Below are 21,137 nucleotides of genomic sequence, written 5' to 3'. Positions count from 1 at the left end.
TACAATTTATATAAATGACTTAGATGAAGGGACCGAAGGTATGGTTGCTAAATTTGCTTACGACACAAAGGTAGACAGGAAAGTAACTTGTGAAGAGAACATAAGGAGGCTACAAAGGGATATACATAGGTTAAGTGAGTGGGCAAAGACCTGGCAAATGGAGTATAATGTGGGCAAGTCTGAAATTGTCCACTTTGGCAGGAAGAATAAAAAAAGAAGCATGTTATCTAAATGGTGAGAGATTGCAGAGCTCTGAGATGCAGAGGGATCTGGGTGTCCTAGTGCATTAATCGCAAAAGGTTAGTATGCAGGTACAGCATGTAATTAGGAGAACTAATAGAATGTTATCGTTTATCGCAAGGGGAATTGAATACAAAAGTAGGGGGGTTATGCTTCAGCTGTACAGGGCATTGGTGAGACCATATCTGGAGTACCGTGTACAGTACTGGTCTCCTTATTTAAGGAAGGATATAAATGCGTTGGAGGCAGTACAGAGAAGGTTTACTAGACTAATATCTGGAATGGGCAGGCTGTCTTATAAGGAAAGGTTGGACAGGCTAGGCTTGTATCCACTGGAATTTAGAAGAGTAAGAGGCGATCTAATTGAAACAATTAGGAACATGAGGGGTCTTGACAGGGTGGATGTGGAAAGGATGTTTCCCCCTGTGGGAGAATCTAGAACTATGGGTCACTGTTTAAAAATAAGGGGTCGCCCATTTAAGACAGCGATGAGGAGAAATTATTTTTCTCCCAGATGGTCATGAGTCTTTGGAATTCTCTTACTCAAAAGGTGGTGGAAGCAGAGTCTTTGAATATTTTTAAGGCAGAGGTCTTCTTCTTCTTCTTTGGCCTCCTTGTCTCGAGAGACATTGGGTAAGCGTTGAGAGGTGGTCAGTGGTTTGTGGAGCAGCGCCTGGAGTGGCTATAAAGGCCAATTCTAGAGTGACAGACTCTTCCACAGGCGCTGCAGATAAAATTAGTTGTCGGGGCTGTCACACAGTTGGCTCTCTCCTTACACTTCTGTCTCTTTTCCTGCCAACAGCTAAGTCTCTTCGACTTGGCACACTTTAGCCCCGGCTTTATGGCTGCCCGCCAGCTCTGGTGATCACTGGCAACTGACTCCCACGACTTGTGGTCAATGTCACAGGACTTCATGTCGCGTTTGCAGACATCTTTAAAGCCGAGACATGGACGGACAGTAGGTCTGATACCTGTGACGAGCTCACTGTACAATGCATCCTTGGGGATCCTGCCATCTTCCATGCGGCTCACATGGCCAAGCCATCTCAAGCACCGCTGGCTCAGTAGGGTGTATATGCTGGGGATGTTGGCCACCTCGAGAACTTCTGGGTTGGAGATACGGTCGTGCCACCTGATGCCAAGGATTCTCCAGAGGCAGCGAAGATGGAATGAGTTGAGACGTCGCTCTTGGCTGACATACGTTGTCCAGGCCTCGCTGCCATAGAGCAAGGCACCAAGGACACAGGCTTGAAACACTCGGACTTTTGTGTTCCGTGTCAGTGCGCCATTTTCCCACACTCTCTTGGCCAGTCTGCACATAGCAGCGGATGCCTTTCCCATGCACTTGTTGATTTCTGCATCGACAGACTGGTTACTGGTGATAGTTGAGCCTAGGTAGGTGAACTCTTGAACCACTTAGAGTGCGGTCGCTGATATTGATGGATGGAGCATTTCTGACGTCCTGTCTCATGATGTTCGTTTTCTTGAGGCTGACGGTTAGGCCAAATTCATTGCAGGCAGCCGCAATCCTGTCAATGAGTCTCTGCAGACACTCTTCTGTGCAGAGGTAGATAGGTTCTTATAAGCAAGGGGGTGGAAGGTTATTGGGGGTAGGTAGAAATGTGGAATAATCAGTTCAGCAATGAACTGATTGAATGGCGAAGCAGGCTTGAAGGCTGAGTGGTCTACTCCTGCTCCTAATTCGCATGTTGGAATTCTGATAAAGTGATGTCAACATTGACATCACAGCAAGTATGGAGGAGGAGCTCTGAAAGCGAGCAAATTAAGTGAGTCAACAGCAAAAATAATTCCTTTCTTTAACAAAGGAATCTTCAATTGGAGAGCCCACAGGTACAGGAGCGTGAGGTGATTGGTGAATAGCTGGTAAGTTTTAGATGTCCAGATCGGAGACAAGTCCGATTAGCTAGTTGTCTAATAAATAGAGGCATGGCAGTGTACCTCAGTCCTGTTGAATGACATCCTGTGCCATGTGGGACAATCACGTGTGCAGGAAATTTTGTCAGTTGAAGGAGCTTGGGCTCCAGGGCTTCAACGGCAGCTGACATCACTGAGGTTCATCCACAAGGCTAACAGCTACGTGGATAGCACGTTTCTAGAGGTGGTCACCCTGTAGCTTAAAAGTATGCAGGGACACGGAATAAGTGACACCAGACAGACAAGGAGGGCAGGCTGGTAGAGCAGGAGGCCCCTGAGTGCATCTTGTTCTCTAACCGATGTTCAGTTTTGAATACTAGTGAAGGCAATGGTTCTTCTGGGGAGCCAAAGAGAAGTCCATGGCACCATGGCTCAGCTGTACAGGGGACAGCAGAAAATGGCAGAAGGAAAAGCAATAGCGATAATGGGATTCAGTAGTTAGGGGACAGACATGCATTTCTACGGATGCAGACATGACTACAGGATGGTATGTTGCCTCCCTGATGCCTAGCTCAAGTAGGTCACTGAGCGGCTGCAGAACATACTGAGGTGAACAGCCGGAGATCGTGGTCCATATTGGTACCAATGACATAGATGGAAAGAAGGATGAAGTCCTGCAGGCAGATTTGAGAGAGCTAGGAAAGAAATTAAAAATTAGGACCTAAATATAGTATTCTCTGGATTCCTCCTGCTGCCACGTGTTGGTAAGTACAGAAACAAGAGGATAGTGCAGATCACTGCATGGCTGGACAGATGGTGCAGGAGGGGGTGCTTTATATTCCTGGGGCACTGGGATCAGTTCAGGGGCGGTGTGATTGTGACAAGTCGGATGGGGTGCACCTCACAAGGGCCAGAACCAATATTGTGGCGGGGAGATTTACTCATGTTGTGGAGGAGCGTTTAATCTAGCTTCACAGGGGATTAGAACCTGAATGGAGATTAATAAGCGAGTTTGGTAGGCAAAGTAGACAACAAAGGAGTTGTTCAGCGATCAGTGGTATATGATGCAAGAAGTCTAATGAATAAGGCAAATGAGCTGAGGGCACAGATGGACACATATCACAGCTATTACTGAAACACAACTTAAAGGAAGTCAGGAATGGCAGCTCAACATTCCTGGTTACAGGGTTTTCAGATGGGGTATAGAGGGGAACAAAAATGGAAAGAGGGTGCGCAATATTTGCTGAAAAAACAATCATAGCTGTGAGGAGGGATGATATGTTAGAAGGATCAGGCTAGGCCAGATGGGTTGAACCAAAGAACAAAAAGGGACAGTCACACTGCTGGGAATGTACTATGGACCCCCAAACAGTCAGAGGAAAATAGAAAAACAAATATGTATGCAAATCACTAAGAAGTGCAGAAATAAGGCAGTAATCGTAGTGGATTTTAACAGGAGAACATTTTTGCCAGCACACAGCAAGCCCAACAAAGAACAGGCAGTTCTGGATTTAGTTTTAGAAAATGAAACTGAGTAGGTGGAAAGGATATTGGTGGGAGAGCAATTTGGTGGTTAGATCAGTTAGATTTAGCCTAGTTACAGAAAAAGACAATGATAGACCAAGTGAGATCTGTTTCAAGATGGCACCTGGGCAGTCAGCTCCCTAGGAAGCTCCTCGCTTGCACATCTATCTATGACCTTCTGTGCTGCCATCCACTGCTCTTTCTCCCCCACTGTTTAAGTCCCCCTGATTCTAACAGCGGGTGCATTTTAGCCCAAACTTCAAGTTAACTGTTACTTTAAACGGCCTCTGTCTGTTAGTTCAAACCCCATCCCCGAACCTTATCTTATGAGTTCTCAAAGATCTGGAAAGACCAGGACGTGGCTTTTCTCTCAAACTTGGCTTCAAATGCTGGACATCTCTGGACATTAAAACGATGCTTCTGCTGGGGGGGGTACACTGGCTACACCGCAAGACCCAACTTCTGTCTGATTTGTTACTCTTATACGATATTTAATAACTTTGATCAGTTTACCGTCCTTCCCCCACCACTGTTGTGACCGAGAGACTTCAACTTCCTGCTGAGTCGCTGACTGGCCACTGGCTATGCTGGTTTTTTTAGCTCCAGTCTGTTCCTGGCCAGAAAATCACTCGCCTGGGCTGAAGAACAAACCTCTGCTGCTTCTGCATTTTACGGCATCCGCCAACTTTGCTATCATCTTTCTGATGCTGCAACTGACTCTGTACACCTCCTGCATCTTCATTCCTACCAAAATACCTCCAGTGAGTCCTCCAACACTCTACCCTCAAATAGCTTCTCAACTTCACTCACTAGTCTCCGAACTCAGACAATAGCTTATCGATGCTCCACACTGACTCCACCCTACCTACATCATTGTTATCCCACCCTGGGACCTCTGACTTTAATTCTAGGGTCTTCCCGATTATCTCCTATCTATTTCCCATTTACTATCAAGGTTTTACGTACCCCAATTCTTATGTAACCAGTCCTATGTAACTTGAGCTTAGAGCAGGGGTCCCCAAAGTATGGCCCGTGGACCAAATGTGGCCCAATTAATTTTTCTGACCGGCCCCCGGCAAATGCTTAAAAAAAAATCAACCGCACAGATCAATTCAATAAGCATTAAGGTAAGGCCGATGGAAATGGGTATAAATCTGACCGTGCACAGCAGAAAAAACGCAAGCCTATGATGCATTGATGTCTCTCTACTCTCATTGGCTCAATTGTAAAGTGCACAACTATTGACGCCAGTCAAAGGCAAGTAGTGAATAGGCCTATTAAACAATGCATTGCAACAGTTCCCACTCTACAGCAGACTTCAATATTTTTGTTGTCGTCCTTTTCAAGTACCACATCATTAAGCCATCAGGTCAAAGAAATGAAAGATTGATGCAGAATGTCGCAAATTTAATGTAAAGTGGTCAGACGAATATCTTTGTGTCCCTCACACAGATAGAATTATTTGCTTGATATACCAAGAAACCATTGCAGTTTACAAGGAATATAACATTAGAAGGCATTACGAGACAGAACACCAGGACAGGTTCTCTGACAATACGGGTGAACGCAGGAAGGAAAAATTTGAGCAGTTGAAAAAAGCCCTTGCAGGCCAGCAAAACCTCTTCAAAAGGAAATTTGAGGAAAATGTTGTCTCTGTTAGAGCCAGCTACCGAGTATCTCAGGTAATCGCAGCGAGCGGCAAGCCTTTTACAGAAACTTGCTACAAGTAGTCGAGCAAATATACCCAGAAAAGCGAGACCTCTTTGAAGAGGTGAGTCTGTCAGTGAGCAGTTACTAGAAGAGTAGAGGACTTAGGGGACGACCTGTTGACACAATTGCAAGGTTATGCCCAAAAGTTTGATGTTTTTTCGATTGCTTTGGACGAGAGTAATGACATTGTTGACACAGCTCAGTTACCTGTATTAACTCGTGGCATTGACGAATCGTTCAACATTACTGAGGAACTGGCAGGGCTGCATAGTATGAAAGACACTACTACAGGGGCAGACATTTTTACGAATGCCTGCAAAAGACTCGAGCGTCTGGATTTAAAGTGGGAAAATCTGAAGTGTGTTACCGTTGACGGGGCAAGGAACATGACAGGGAAAAATGCCAGGTTGATGGGTACAATTAACAGCCAGGTAGAATCAATGGACATAGCAAAACCAATCGGATTACACTGCATTATCCATCAACAGTTGCTTTGTGGAAAGGCACTAGATTTCGAAGAGGTTATGAAAGTCGTAGTGTCAATGGTAAATTTCATCCATTCTCGTGCACTCAACCACAGACAATTCCAAAGTTATTTGGAAGAAATTGATGCACTGTACAGCGACATGCTCTACCACAGTGACATTTGGTGGTTCAGTTGTAGCAGAGTGCTCAAAAGATTTTTGGAGCTGCGCACCGAAATCGACACATTCATGACTGAAAAAGGCAGGCCTGTGAAAGAACGTTTTGATAGCCAGTGGCTATGGAAGCTCGCTTTTCTAACCGATCTGACTCAGCACATAAATGATCTCAACATTAAATTGCAAGGCAAAGGGAAGCTAATCTGCGATTTATATAGCTATGTGAAAGGGTTCGAGATGAAGCTGCAGCTGCTTCGTAAGCAGTTAGCTGAGGGCAAACTCGATCATTTTCCAGCTTGTGCAACTCTCAAACACAGCCAAACTCTGGGAACGGAATTTCCAAGGGACACGGCAGTGCAAAAGGTTGGACTGCTACAAGAGCAGTTTTCCGAGAGATTCCAAGATTTCCACTGACATGATGCTGACATACGGTTTTTTGAAAATCTGTTTGCTGTCAGCTTTGATTCAGTACCAAAATCTCTACAAATGGAACTCATTGATCTCCAGACAAACAATGCTTTGAAGGACAATGAGGTGATTTATTGAATTCTACAAGCACCTCCCAAGTGACAATTTTTCATGTCTGAAAAGAATTGTGCAGGGCTTCATTATGTTTGGCAGCACATATATTTGTCAGCAGACATTTTCATGGGTGAGGATTGCCAAATCAAGGCTCAGATCAAGACTATCCGACGATCATCTGCATGCTGGAGTGTGCATTGCTGTCTCCAATACGGCCCCAGACAATATGGCCGCTTAGTCAGTGAGAACAAAGCGCATAAATCACACTGAGGGTTTCAGAGAACGATTCCTCCATCAGGCCCAGGAGGGTGAGTGCATGTTTGTTAATGGCCCTTTGGTAAAAATGTTTGGGGACCCCTGGCTTACAGAGTACATTCACACGTGCATTTTGACTGCCGCTCCGGACCTGAGCCCATGAATCTATATCCACTTTTGCTCTTTTTAAATTCTTCTCTTTACCCCTCATAGAGTCTCTTCTACGGTCATGCCTCCTTTCACTTCTCCACTCTCAGATACTCTGCCTTCCCAATTCTCTATCCCAAACCTTCAATACTCCGACTTTCCTCTGCTGCTGTCCCAGGTTTGACTCTCAGATAAGCCGACAGCTTCCCTCTGTGCCTCTCTTGGCTCATCGAGGCACTCTGCACTGGCTCATTATGACCTCTAAAAATCCTGACATGTCACTTCTCCATAAACATTTTCTCCAAGTCAAAAAGCCCCTGCCGGGCATTTATCTGAAGACAGGTGACTTCCAGTAAGGGTTGTTTACAAACCAAGTCCAAAAGACCTTCTGATGACCTCTTTTAATGACCTCAGTGAAAAAAAAATCCATGGAATCCTTTTCAGTTTTCCCAAATAAAACAATGTCCATAATTCTATAATACACAAGTCCTCAAAAAAATACCTAACAAAAAATATAGAAACACTGTCATAACAATCCCTCCAGTCAGGTTTCCGCCCCTGCCACAGTACTGAAACAGCTCTTATCAAAGTTACAAATGGCATCCTAGGTGACTGTGACAAAGATAAAGTTTCCCTCCTCATCCTCACAGCCTGTCTGCAGCCTTTGACAGGGGTGACCACACTATCCTCCTCCAACACCTCTCCGCTGTTGTCCAGCGGGGTGGAACTGCTCTTACCTCGTTCCATTCTTATCTATCTAATCACAGCCGGAGTATCACTTGCAATGGCTTCTCTTCCTTTTTGCTTTAATTCTTTCATGGGATGTGTGCTTTGCTGACTAGGCCAACATTTATTGCCCATCCCTAATTGCCCTTGAACTGAGTGGCTTGCTTAGCTATTTCAGAGTTAACAATCAATCACATTGCTGTGGGTCTGGAGTCACATGTAGGCCAGACCAGATAAGGACAGCAGATTTCCTTCCCTAAAGAACATTAGTGAACCAAATGGATTTTTTACAACAATTGATGACAGTTCCATAGCACCATTACTCAGACTAGATTTCAATTCCAGATTTGTATGAATTAATTGAATATACATTCCGCCAGCTGCTGTGCTGGGATTTGAACCCGTGACCTCCTGCACCATTACCTCAGGTGTCCCCCAAGGATCTATCCTCGACCCTCTCCTATTCCTCATCTGCATGGTGCACCTCAGTCACATCATCCAAAAGCACAATTGCAGTTTTCACATGCGTGCTGACGACACCCAGCTCTACTACATCACCTCTCGACTCCTCAGCTGTTCTTAAATTATCAGACTGCTTATCCGACATCCAGTATTGGATGAGCAGAAATTTCCTCCAATTAACTGGCGAGAAGACTGAAGCCATTGTTTTCGGTCCCCGCTCCAAATTCTTTTCCCTAGCTACCAATTCCATTCCTCTCTCTGGCAAAAGTCTGAGATTAAACCATTCTATTCACGACCTTGCTGTCATTTTTGACCTCGAGATAAGCTTCCAACCACATATTCACACCATCACTAAGACGGCTTATTTCCACCTCCGTAACATCGCCCGACTTTGCCCATCTCAGCTCATCCACTGCTGAAACCCTTATTCATGCCATTGTTACCTCTAGACTTGACTATTCGAACACACTCCTGGCTGGTCTCCCACATTCTCCCCTCTGTAAGCTTGAGGTAATCCAAAACTCAGCTGCCCGGGTCAGAAGGACCACCCTGCATCGACCTAGACACCGGAAACAACAGAAAATCCAGCCCTGTCTACCCTGCAAAGTCCTCCCCAGTAACATTTGGGGGCTTATGCCAAAGTTGGGAGAGCTGTCCCACAGACCAGTCAAGCAACAGCCTGACATAGTCATACTCACCGAATCATACCTTGGAGACAATGCCCCAGACCCACCCTCACCATCCCTGGGTATATCCTGTCCCACCGGAGGGAGTTGCCCTGGGAGTCCTCAACACTGACCCCAGACCTCATAAAGTCTCATGGTATCAGGTCAAATACGGGCAAGGAAACCTCCTGCGGATTACCACCTACCACTCCTCCCTCAGCTGATGAAACAGTGCTTCTCCATATTGAACACCAATTGGAAGAAGCACTGAGGGTAGCAAGGGCACAGAATATACTCTGGGTAGGCGACTTCAATGTCCATCAACAAGAGTGGCTTGGTAGCAATACTACTGACCGAGCCCTAGAGGACATGGCTGCTAGACTGGGTCTGCGGCAGGTGGTGAGGGAACCAACAAGAGGGAAAAAACATACTTGACCTTGTCCTCACCAATCTACCTGTCACAGATCCATCTGTCCATGACAGTATTGGTAGGAGTGACCACCGCACTGTCCTGTGCAGACGAAGTTCCGTTTTCAACTCGAGGATACCCACCATTGCGTTGTGTGGCATAACCACCGTGCTAAATGGGATAGATTTTGAACTGATCAAGCAACACAAAACTGGGCATCCATGAGGCACTATGGGCCATCAGCAGCAGCAGAATTGTATTCAACCACAATCTGTAACCTCATGGCCTGGCATATCCCCCACTCTACCATTACCATCAAGCCAGGGGACCAACCCTGGTTCAATGAAGAGGGTAGGAAGGCATGCCAGGAGCAGCACCAGGCATACCTAAAAATGAGATGTCAGCCTGGTGAAGCTACAACACAGGACTACTTGCATGCCAAACAGCAGAAGCGGCATGCAATAATCAGGGTTAAGCGATCCCACAACCAATAGATCAAATATAGGCTCTGCAGTCCTGCCACATCCAGCCATGGATGGTGGTGGACAATTAAACAATGAAAGGAGGCGGCAGCTCCACAAATATCCCCATCCTCAATGTTGGGGGAGCCTAGCGCATCAGTACAAAAGACAAGGCTGAAGCACTTGCATCCACCTTCAGCCAGAAGTGCCAAGTGGATGATCCAACTCGGCCTCCGCCTGAAGTCCCCAACATCACATATGCCAGTCGTCAGCCAATCAGATTTATTCCACGTGATAAAGAAAACGGCTGAAGGCACTGGATACTGCAAAGGATATCGGCCCTGACAACATTCCAGTAACAGTACAGAAGACTTGTGCTCCAGAACTAGCTGCGCCCCAGCCAAATTGTTCCAGTACTGCTACAACACTGGCATCTACCCAGCAATGTGGAAAATTGCCCAAGTATATCCTATGCACAAAAAGCAGGACAAATCCAACCCCGCCAATTACCGCCCTATCAGTCTACTCCCGATCATCAGCAAAATGATGGAAGGGGTCGTCGACAGTGCTATTAAGTGTACTTGCTCAGCAAGTACAAACTCCCCTTCTGTCTCCCCAGTGCTTGTCCACCATCTACAAGGCACAAGACAGGTGTGTGACGGAATACTCTCTTCTGGCCTGGTTGGGTGCAGAACTAGCCAAATGCACAAGCATAATAAAAAAAAAGTGGGCAGGCACATGGTAAAAAGAGATGGAACAAAATAAAATAAAAATAAAAAGGGCCAGTCATGCTCTGAAATTATTGAACTCAATGTTCAATTCTCAAGGCTGTAGAGTGCCTAATCGGAAAATAAGGTGTTTTTCCTCGAGCTTGCATTGCTGCTCACTGGAACACTGCAGCAAACATAGAAACATCGAAAATAGCAGGAGCAGGCTATTCGGCCCTTCGAGCCTGCTCCACCAAACATGGACAAAAGAGCTGCACTCCAGAGGTGAGGTGAGAGTGAATGCCCGTCACATCAAGACAGCATTTGACTGAGTATGCCATCAAAGAGCTCTAGCAAAACTGGAGTCAATGGGAATCGGGGGAAATCCCTCCGCTGGTTGGAGTAATTCCTAGCACAAAGGAAGATGGTTGTGGTTTTTGGAGGTCAATCATCTCAGTCCCAGAACATCACTGCAGGAGTTCCTCAGGGTAGTGTCCTAAGCCCAAAGCTTCTCCTTTGTTATCTCTTGCCCCACCCCCACCTCACTTGCTTATAATCTGTGACTTTTCTAATATTTGTCAGTTCCGAAGAAGGGTCACTGACCCGAAATGTTAACTCTGCTTCTCTTTCCACAGATGCTGCCAGACCTGCTGAGTGGTTCCAGCATTTCTTGTTTTTATTTCAGATTTCCAGCATCCGCAGTATTTTGCTTTTATTATTATATTAGTGTCCCAAGCCCAATCATCTTCAGCTGCTTCATCAATGACCTTCCCTCCATCATAAGGTCAGAAGTGGGGATGTTCGCTGATGACTGCACAATGTTCAGTACCATTCGTGACTCCTCAGATACTGAAGCAGCCCAGATTCATATGCAGCAAGACCAGGACAACATCCAGGCTTGGGCTGATAAGTGGCAACTAACATTCACACCACACAAGTGCCAGGCAATGACCATCTCAAACCAGAGAGAGTCTAACCATCACCCCTTGACGTTCAATGACATTACCATCACTGAATCCCCCACTATCAACATCCTGGGGGTCACCATTGACCAGAAACTGAACTGGACCAGCCACATAAATGCTGTGGCTACAAGAACAGGGCAAAGGCTGGGAATTATGCTGCAAATAACTCCCCTTCTGTCTCCCCAGTGCTTGTCCACCATCTACAAGGCACAAGACAGGTGTGTGACGGAATACTCTCTTCTGGCCTGGTTGGGTGCAGAACTAGCCAAAAGCGCAAGCATGATAAAAAAAAAGTGGGCAGGCACATGGTAAAAAGAGATGGAACCAAATAAAATAAAAATAAAAAGGACCAGTCATGCTCTGAAATTATTGAACTCAATGTTCAATTCGCAAGGCTGTAGAGTGCCTAATCGGAAAATATGGTGCTTTTCCTCGAGCTTGCATTGCTGCTCACTGGAACACTGCAGCAAACATAGAAACATCGAAAATAGCAGGAGCAGGCTATTCGGCCCTTCGAGCCTGCTCCACCATTCATTATGATCATGGCTGATCATCCAACTCAGTAGCCTGTTCCAGCTTTCGCCCCATACCCTTTGATCCTTTTAGACCCAAGAGCTAGATTTAACTCCTTTTTGAAAACATACAAAGTTTTCATTGCCTCAACTGCTTTCTGTGGTAGCAAATTCCACAGGCTCACCACTCTCTGGGTGAAGATGTTTCTCATCTCAGTCCTGAAAGGTTTACCCCATATCCTTAGACTATGACCCCTGGTTCTGGACTCCACCACCATCGGGAACATCCTTCCTGCATCTACCCTGTCAAGTCCTGTTAGAATTTTATAGGTTTCTAGGAGATCCCCTCCTCACTCTTCTGAACTCCAGCAAATATAATTCTAAGCAAGCCCAGGACAGAGACATGGGCATGACAGCAGTGGGCGTGTTGAAATGGCATGTGACCAGAAGCTCAGGGGTCTGTTTTTGGTCTGAGTGTTCCGCAAAGCGGTCAACCAATCTGCGTTTGGTCTCCCCAATGTAGATGAGACCGTATTTTGAACAGTGAATATAGTATACTAAATTGAAAGTAGTACAGGTAAATCACTGCTTCACCTGAAAGGAATGTTTGGGGCCTTGGATAGTGGTGAGAGAGGAGCTAAAAGGGCAAGTATTACACCTCCTGCGATTGCATGGAAAGGTGCCATGGGAAGGGGAAGAGATGTCAGGGGCAATGGAGGAGTGGACCAAGGTGTCGCAGAGGGAATGCTGACAGGGGAGGGGAGGGGAAGATGTGTTTGGTGGTTGCATCACGCTGGAGGTGGCAGAAATGGCGGAGGATGATCCTTTAGATGTGGAGGCTGGTGAGGTGGAAAGTGAGGACAACGGGAACCTTGTCACAGTTCTGGGAGGGAGGGGAAAGGGTAAGGGCAGAAGTGTGGGAAATGGGTCAGCCCCGGTTAAGGGCCCTGTCCACCACCGTTGGGGGGGAGAATCCTCAGTTGAGGAAAAAGGAAGACATGCCAGAAGCGTTGTTGTGGAAGGTTGCATCATCACAGCAGATGCGTCAGAGACTGCGAAATTGTGAGAATGGAAATGGTGCCCTTACAGGAAGCAGGGTGTGAGGAAGTGTATTCGAGGTAGCTGTGGGAGTTGGTGGGCTTATAATGAATATTGGTGGACAGTTTGTGCTTTTGGATAGGACTGCTCATTATTCTGTCATTAACACTCCCTCTGCACTAATGCTTTGTCTTTCATCGCACCATTAGCGCACTCTCTTTGCCTTTGTCCCATGCCTGTGTCAGTTAATCCTTCCTATCACACATCTTCCCTTCGATTTTCTTTCCCCCCGCACCACCACTTTACTTGTTTAAAACCTATTACATTTCTAACCTTTGCCAGTTCTGATGAAAGGTCACTGATCTGAAACATTAACTCTGCTTCTCTTTCCATAGATGTTGTCAGACTGCTGAGCTTTTCCAGTACTTTGTGTTTTTATTACTGAAGGAAATTGTTCTCCTTGGAGCAAAGGAGGTTGAAAGGATATCTGATAGAAGATTATGACAGGTCTAGATAAGGTAGACAAAAAAAAGCTGTTCCCATTAGCTGATGGTACAAGGACTCAGGGGCATATATCTAAAGTTTTGGGCAGGACATACGGGGTAATGACCTGGAACTCGTTGCCTACGAGGGTAGTGAAAGTGGAGACAATTAATGATAAGCTGAAGTGTCAAAAAGAATTGAGACAGTTGAATACCCGTCAAATCGCACAGGGGTTATAACTGTTATCAATATTTAATCAATTATAAACCTTGTATTCCAAATCAGAACCTATTAATACATCACAACCTGTACTCACAAGAAATTAATCAAAATCATAACAATTGAGTCATAAGAGATAGCCTAAAACAGTACATAGTAACATGAAAACATTTGTAAATTTGCCATTCTAACTGAACTCTAACTCCAATTGTCTGCATGAATTGAAGTATACCAATGGACAATGAGAAAAGCTGTGATCCAAACCAGAAGGATGCTGTCAATGCTACTTCTAATATATCTCAGCACCTGTCCCCAACATTGCTGTCTATACTCAGACCACCATCTTCTTAGTGATCTCTGACTTCTTCCTGATCAGTTTAGACATATCTACCTTCAGGCCATGTTTCGATCTTCCTTACCCAGCAATGCCTACCATTATCTCCAATTCTGTCAAGCTTCTTCCCTTGGTATATGTCAAAACTATCTGCGATGAATGCTGTACACTCCGCCAATGTTTCATGTACATGTTTCCACAGATGCTGCCAGACCTGCTGAGTGATTCCAGCATTTCTTGTTTTTGTTTCATGTACATGGACCTGACTTTAGAATTCCTCAACACTGACTCTAGATCCAATGAATTCCAATAGCTTCATGTTAAACAAAACAAATGAAACCTCATGCCAATTACTACCTACCAATCTCTCCCTCAACTGATAAATTCTTCATGTCAACTGCCGCTTGGAAGGGACAAAGGGCACAGAATGTACTCTAGATAAGAGGACTTAAAATGTCCACCACCAAGAGTGTCTCAGTAGTAGCGCCACTGATTGTGCTTTGAGGATGTAGCTGCCAGATGAGGCAATGAAGGAAACAAATGAATCCCCTACATGACCTAGTTTTCACCAACATCCTGTTGCAAACATGCCTGTCCACGAAAGCTAATTTGGCTCCCTTCATGTGACATTAAGAAACAGGAGTACATTGGACACAGTGTAGGCTGAGCCCTGACAACATCATGGCTGCAGTACGGAAGACCTATGCACTGGACTTAGCCATTTCCATTTACCAACAAAGCTGTTTTGAGTGCTACTATGATACGGGCATCTAAACTAAAAATATGGAAATATGGAGATGTCAGCCAGGGGACAACCTTAATCACCCAGTAGCCATCCTTTTAGGTTGGTTCCAGGTCAAAACATGTTGGGGATGTTGGACAGTTGCAGTATGAAAGCATCATGGCTGCACCCAGGGAACCTGGCGCGGACCTGTATGAACTTTTTTGCGGCTGCACATTAGTTTCACTTCGATGGAATGAAATCCCTTACAGTTGATAAATGCTCCTGGTTGGCCGAAGGTTGCTTGGATTATCACATATGCAGTCAATACCACCCTGCACCTGTTGGTAATCAGCAAAAGTTGCAAATCCCACTGCACGCTCATTCTGGTTGTAGTCAGCACAGAGAAAGTTTATACACATCCCAGCCCTGGGAATCAATCCATCCATTGCCTGCCTTATGCATTTATGTGGATCCAACTGCAATACCCTCGCTATGTCTCTGGTCAGCAGCTTGCAAAGAACCAGAGGCAAAGAAATTGAGGGCTGTGGTGAATTTTGCAGCAACTGGTAATATGTGGAGCCAGGTCCAGCAAGCAGCAAGTCTTCCTGTAGCAGGCTGCAGAGGACTGTCACCACCTGATGCGATGACCTCAGCCTTTGGAAGCACTGTTCCTCCAACAGGTCAAGAAAGCTCAGCCTCTGTCTGTACGCCCTGTTAGTTGAATAGGGCCTTCTGTGAGCTCAACCCCTCTGTTGCCCCTTTCTCTGCATTTTTCTCCAAACACACCCTTACTGCTGTTCATCCTCAACCTTTTCCTATTTCTCAGTTCACTCGAGAGCAGCTATGACATCATGAGCTTTTCTGTCTGAAGAACTCCAAACTCTGCAAATAACCCAGCAGAGGACACTATCTGAGAGCAAGGCATGCTGTAGGAACAGTCATCTGCCTAAGATAGCTGCTGTCGCCACATGCCATTCCCCCAGCATCAATCTGCTCTCAGCTGTGTGAGAGAGCCAGAGAAACAATGTGCCAATCTCCAGCATTATAACCTCCCATACATTGTGAACTGCAGCTCCTGTCAGTTCATTAATGTGGTTTTATTTTTAGCTGAAATGTGTGTACTGAATACACGAGTTGATTTTATATATACTCAAATGGGCCTTGAACCCACAATGCGAAGGGACCTGAGTGTATATGTGCATAATCATTGAAGGTATCGGGACAGGTTGAGAGAGCGGTTAATAAAGCATACAGTATGCTAGGCTTCATGAATAAGAGCACAGAGTACAAGAGCAAGGAGGTTAATGTTGAATTTGTATAAAACACTAGTTCGGCCTCAGCTGGAGTATTGCGTCCAATTCTGGGCGCTGCACTTTAGGAAAGACGTGAGGGCATTGGAGAGAGTACAGAAAAAATTCACAAGAATGGTTCCAGGTAAAGGCTTGCTACCCGACCCGAACCTGACAACATGCATCGGGTTCGGGTGGGGTCGGGCCCCTCTTCCGGGTCCGGCTTTCGGGCTCGGGTCGGGTCGGTCTGGACACACAGGATAAGTGCTCTGCCAGTAAGTATTAAAAATAAAAAACTTTGCTGAGCTGGGAATCTGGGACGAAACTGAGTCTATGCAGTGAGCAAGTGACATCACTATGACATCATCGCGCATGCACTGCAGCTTCATGGAGCTTTTCGGTCAGAAGGCAAGTAACGGGATGGTCGGGTCGGGCTCGGGGCAAAACTGGAGGGAGTAAGGCTGGGTCGGGCTCGGGTCCGCTGTGGACCGGTCGGGTTCTTTTTCCCGACCTGGCCAGGCCTTTAGTTCCAGAAATGAGGAGCTTCAGTTATGAAGATAGACTGGAGAAGTTGTGACTGTTTTCCTTGGAGAAGAGAAGGCTGAGAGGAGATTTGATAGAGGTATTCAAAATCATGAGGGGTCTGGACAGAGTAGATAGGGAAAAACTGTTCCCATTCATGTAAGGATCGACAGCAAGAGGGCACAGATTTAAAGTGATTGGCAAAAGAAGCCAAAGTGACATGAGGAAAAATGTTTTCACACAGGGAATGGTTGGGATCTGGAATTCACTGCCTGGGAATGTGGTGGAAGCAGGTTCAATCAAGGCCTTCAAAAGGGAATTAGACTGTTACCTGAAAAGAAAATGTGCAGGGTTATGGGGAGAAGGCAGGGGAGTGGCATTAGGTTAATTGCTCATTTGGAGAGCCAGTGCGGATACGCACTGTAACAATTCTGTACAAAAAAAACCTTCTGATTCAAGAAGCAAGAGAGCTACCACTGAGCCATACTGCTGCTTCAACAAAATTCTGTGTATGTACAGGAACAATTAACTAGAAGATTGCTAGGAGAATTTTTTTCAAATAAAGTAGAGCTACAGTAATCACACCTTAAGACAGAGCAGTCTGTACATCGAAAAAAACTAAGCAAAAGCCCAGTTGCCTCTACCCAGTATTAGACTCAATGCAAAAGAGCATTAGGAACCGCATCACTCAATCAAATTCCAGTTCCAGTGTCAGTGCACTGTGCAGGCAATCACAGCTTCTGCATAAGCCAAGAGCAGTCTAATATCATAAAAACAAAATAGTGCAGATGCTGGAAATCTGAAATAAAAACAGGAAGTGCAGGAAATACTCAGCAGGTCAGGCAGCATCTGTGGAGAGAGACCTGAAACGTTAACTCTGCTTCTCTCTCCACATATGCTGCCTGACCTGCTGAGTATTTCCAGCACTTCCTGTTTTTATTTCAGTAGCCTATTATCATCTTCCCTAATGCCAGGTCTGCAATCCGACCTGCCAGGGAGAAAGCGAGGGCAGTCTTTTCCCTAGGGTCTATTATAACTAGAACACTAAAAGTTGCAGAGTTGATCCAGTGTCACCTGACAAATTAGCACAAGTGTCCCTTTTGAAGGGCATCTCTGATACAATAATATTACGTGGTGGTTCAATTAAACTGAAAGATGTTTACAATACAGTATTTCAACAAACCCAAAGGGACCTTTATGCCACAATAGGAGTTTGCTCCATGACCTTCTGATCAGTTATTCTCTGTGACCCTCTGTCCTACCAACACCTTGCCTTTTGTTATCGCTTGCCCCACCCCCGCTTTATTTGCTTAACGAGACATCATCCGTCTCAATTTCTCTGCCCCCCCACACTCACTCGAACCTGTCCCTCTCTGAACTTGCTGCACTCCGTTCTCTCAGGTCCAACTCCGACAATGTCATCAAACCTGCAAAGGTGCTGCTTTTGTTGTCTGCCGTACCGACCTCTATCTTGCAGAGACTCAGCGCCAACTCTCAGACACTTCTTCCTACTTCCCCCTGGACCATAACCGAATATAAAGCAACTGTCCACAGGACTGTCACTGACCTCATCTCCTCTGCAGATCTTCCCTCTTCAGCTTCCAATCTCATAGTCCCGCAGCCCTGGACAGCCCACTTCTACCACTTTCCTAAAAAAACAGGACTGTCCCATTGTTTCAGGGTGTTCCTGCCCCACTGAACTTATTTCTTCCTATCTTGACTCTATTTTCTCCCCTTTTCCCATCTCCATCCGTGACTCTTCTAATGCCCTACGTCATTTTGACAATTTCCAGTTTCCTGGCCCCAACTGACTCCTCTTCACTATGGACGTCCAATCCCTTTACACCTCTACCCCCCACCAGGACGGTTTGAGGGCTCTCCACTTCTTCCTTGAACAGAAACCCAACCAGTCCCCATCCACCTCCACCACCCTCCTCTGCCTGGCTGAACTTGTTATCACATTGAACAACTTCTCCTTCAACTCCACTCACTTCTTTCAAGTAAAAGGTGTTGCGATGTGTACCCGCATGGGTCCTAACTATGCCTGTCTTTTTGTGGGATATGTCAAATATTCCTTGTTCCAGTCCTACTCAGGCCCCCTCCCTGAACTCTTTTTCATTGATGACTGTATCGGTGCAGTTTCCTGCTCCCACCCCTAACTGGAAAACTTTATCAACTTTGTTTCCAATTTCCACCCTTCTCTCACCTTTACATGGTCTATCTCCGACACTTCCCTTTCCTTCCTTGACTTCTCTGTCTCCATCTCTGGGGATAGGCTATCTATTAATATTCAGATACAGCACTGAAACAGGCCCTTTGGCCCACCGAATCTGTGCCGACCAACAACCACCCATTTATACTAATCCTACATTAATCCCATATTCCCACCATTCTCCTACCACCTACCTACACAAGGGACAATTTACAATGGCCAATTTACCTTTCAACCTGCAAGTCTTTGGCTGTGGGAAGAAACCAGAGCACCCGGCGAAAACCCACACAGTCACAGGGAGAACTTGCAAACTCCGCACAGGCAGTACCCAGAACCGAACCCGGGTCGCTGTGAGGCTGCAGTGCTAACCACTGCACCACCATAAGTGTCTGGACTTTCCCCCAGAATGGCAAGAGTTGAAATGTGAGCAGATTGACCAAAGCAACGGGGTGACGTCACCACGTCCATCTCGTGAGGACCCGACACAGCCCTGTCATCAACAACAGCATCAGCAGGCCCAGGGAGAGGCAGCGGAACCAGGTGTCATCTGCTTACCTGCTCAGGGTTGTCATAGTAGATTCCGATGGAACTGAGCTTGGGAGCGATGCTAGTTATCTCGGTAAAGAGCCGGCCCGCTTCCCGGTACGGGCCCTGTTTGTACTTGTAAGCCAGGGTAAAAGCGCGGATGGGCGGCGGACCGGAGCGCACCGACACCTCAGACAGTAGCCCAGAGTACAAGGCCAGTCCCAGCAGGCTAATCAGCAAGAGAGAGGCCAGTAAGAGGGCAGTTAGGGCCAAGAGATTCAACTCGGACATGGCTGCAGAGTGGCGGGCGGGGCAGGGGCGGTGCGAGCTCCAATCCGCGCGGCCGGGGGGGGGGGGGGAGTGGGGGCGGGACCTAAACGGCGCGAGCTCCAATCCGGGGGCGATCGCTGTTCAATCCGCGCAAGGGGGGGGAGGGGAAGTTGGTGTGAGGCTTGGGGGTGGGGGTGATGCTGATGAGTTGTGGGGGAAGCCGAAGAGGGGGGTGTTGGGGAAGCTGGAAAGGGGTTGGGGAGGATTAAGCTGAAGGGGGGGGGGAGCCAGAGAGGGGTGTGGGGGAAGCGGAGACGGTTGGGGGGGGTGGGCTGGTGGTTGGCCGGGAGGGGGTGGTGGTGGATAGCTAGAGGGGTGGTGGATACCTGGGGAGGAGGGGAGGGGGGATAGCCGGGGGGGTTGGTGGTGGATAGCCAGCGGAGGGGGGTAGATAGTTGGCGTATAAGAAGGGTCTCTGTTGTTTTTACGCATGGGCTGGAATTTTGCGCGCCACCACAACAGCGGGCTGAAGGCTCGTCCCAGGCCAATTAAGGCCCTTAAGCTGCCAGTTACTGACACTTAAGGGCCTCCTCCCACGCTGCTGGTAAATTACTAGCGGCGGAAGGGCATCTCAGGAGTTCCAGCAGGCTGCCCCGTTAAACCAGGTGGTCTCCTCGTGGGCTGGTTGGGGGCCCTCCTGTTCAGGCACCCTATACCTCATGGAGGGCTCCCGCCACGGCCAACCGCCCCACTGAACTATATTTCGCCCCTCCAACTGACCCCCCCTCTTTTGCCTCTCATTTTCGATTGTCCCTGGCGAGGCACCACAGACTTCTGGGGCCAACGTCCCTCTTGCTCATCTTCCTGGCTGCAGTCCCAGCAGTGGCCACTGCTCCTGGTGGCACTGCTTGGAGTGAGAGCTGCTAGCCCGCTGATTGACCAGCAGCTCTTGGATGCGGGACTTCATGCCTCAGAGGGGCGGAAGTCCCACCCAAGGCCAATTAAAGGCCATGTAAAATCATAGCGTGGCTCCCAGGCCCGGCAGAGGTGGGCTCGCCCTCGACTTTTAGGCCTGTGGGCGAGGCCTCCTGCCCAGCGTAAAATTCTGGCCATGGTTATTCTGCCTTTAAATTCTTTGGAAAAAGTAGTAACTACTTTTAAATCGCAATAAGTCTATATTTCCATGTAGTGGAAGTCAATTCAGATCTTCAAACTGTCACCCAAACTCTTTTTCTCTGACCTCTGTCCCTCACCATTCTTTGCTGCTTTTGGGACACTACATTTGTCACAGCACCAACCTTTACTTAATGCGAAAACAGTAAAACATCAGAGACTGCTAAGCAACACCCCTCCGCCTTCATCTACGTGAAATAGGGTGGGCTCAGGGCCGGCAGATCAGGTTGTGATGAGGCCAGCGAAAGATAATCGGCTCAATTTACACAGTTCAATATACTACTTGGTCTGCTTGCTAGGATTAAACACCATGGGAATTATTTTGATGAAAGGTTGTATATAGTTGCCGAGTCTGATTATTCCACAACACTTTGCTAATAAGAGTCTGATTTTAGCCCGCCACTTTGGTAACTGCTGGTTACCACAATTTGAACTTGCCTGAGGTGATAAATCAGACACCTACAGGTTTAGCAATGAAGCGCTGATTAGATGCAATTTTCGTGGAGCAATATGTATGAACTTCACGC

At 46.8% G+C, this 21,137-nt stretch overlaps 1 protein-coding gene across 1 annotated transcript in view; it reads right to left on the bottom strand.

The window, feature by feature from the left end:
* LOC137379957 (testis-expressed protein 264-like) overlaps window positions 1-19,499 on the bottom strand; it is a 456,807-nt gene extending 437,308 nt beyond the window's left edge. Inside the window, exon 1 of the mRNA XM_068051380.1 lies at window positions 19,198-19,499. Within this exon, the coding sequence (XP_067907481.1) occupies window positions 19,198-19,458 (261 nt within the window). The 5' untranslated portion in view covers window positions 19,459-19,499. The remainder of the gene's footprint in view (window positions 1-19,197) is intronic.
* Window positions 19,500-21,137: the final 1,638 nt, after the last annotated feature.

The sequence above is a fragment of the Heterodontus francisci genome, chromosome 19 (assembly GCF_036365525.1).
Source record: "Heterodontus francisci isolate sHetFra1 chromosome 19, sHetFra1.hap1, whole genome shotgun sequence".
Classification (NCBI taxonomy): domain Eukaryota; kingdom Metazoa; phylum Chordata; class Chondrichthyes; order Heterodontiformes; family Heterodontidae; genus Heterodontus; species Heterodontus francisci.
Note: the sequence above shows the minus strand (reverse complement) of the source record. Positions and strands in the feature narration are given on the sequence as shown.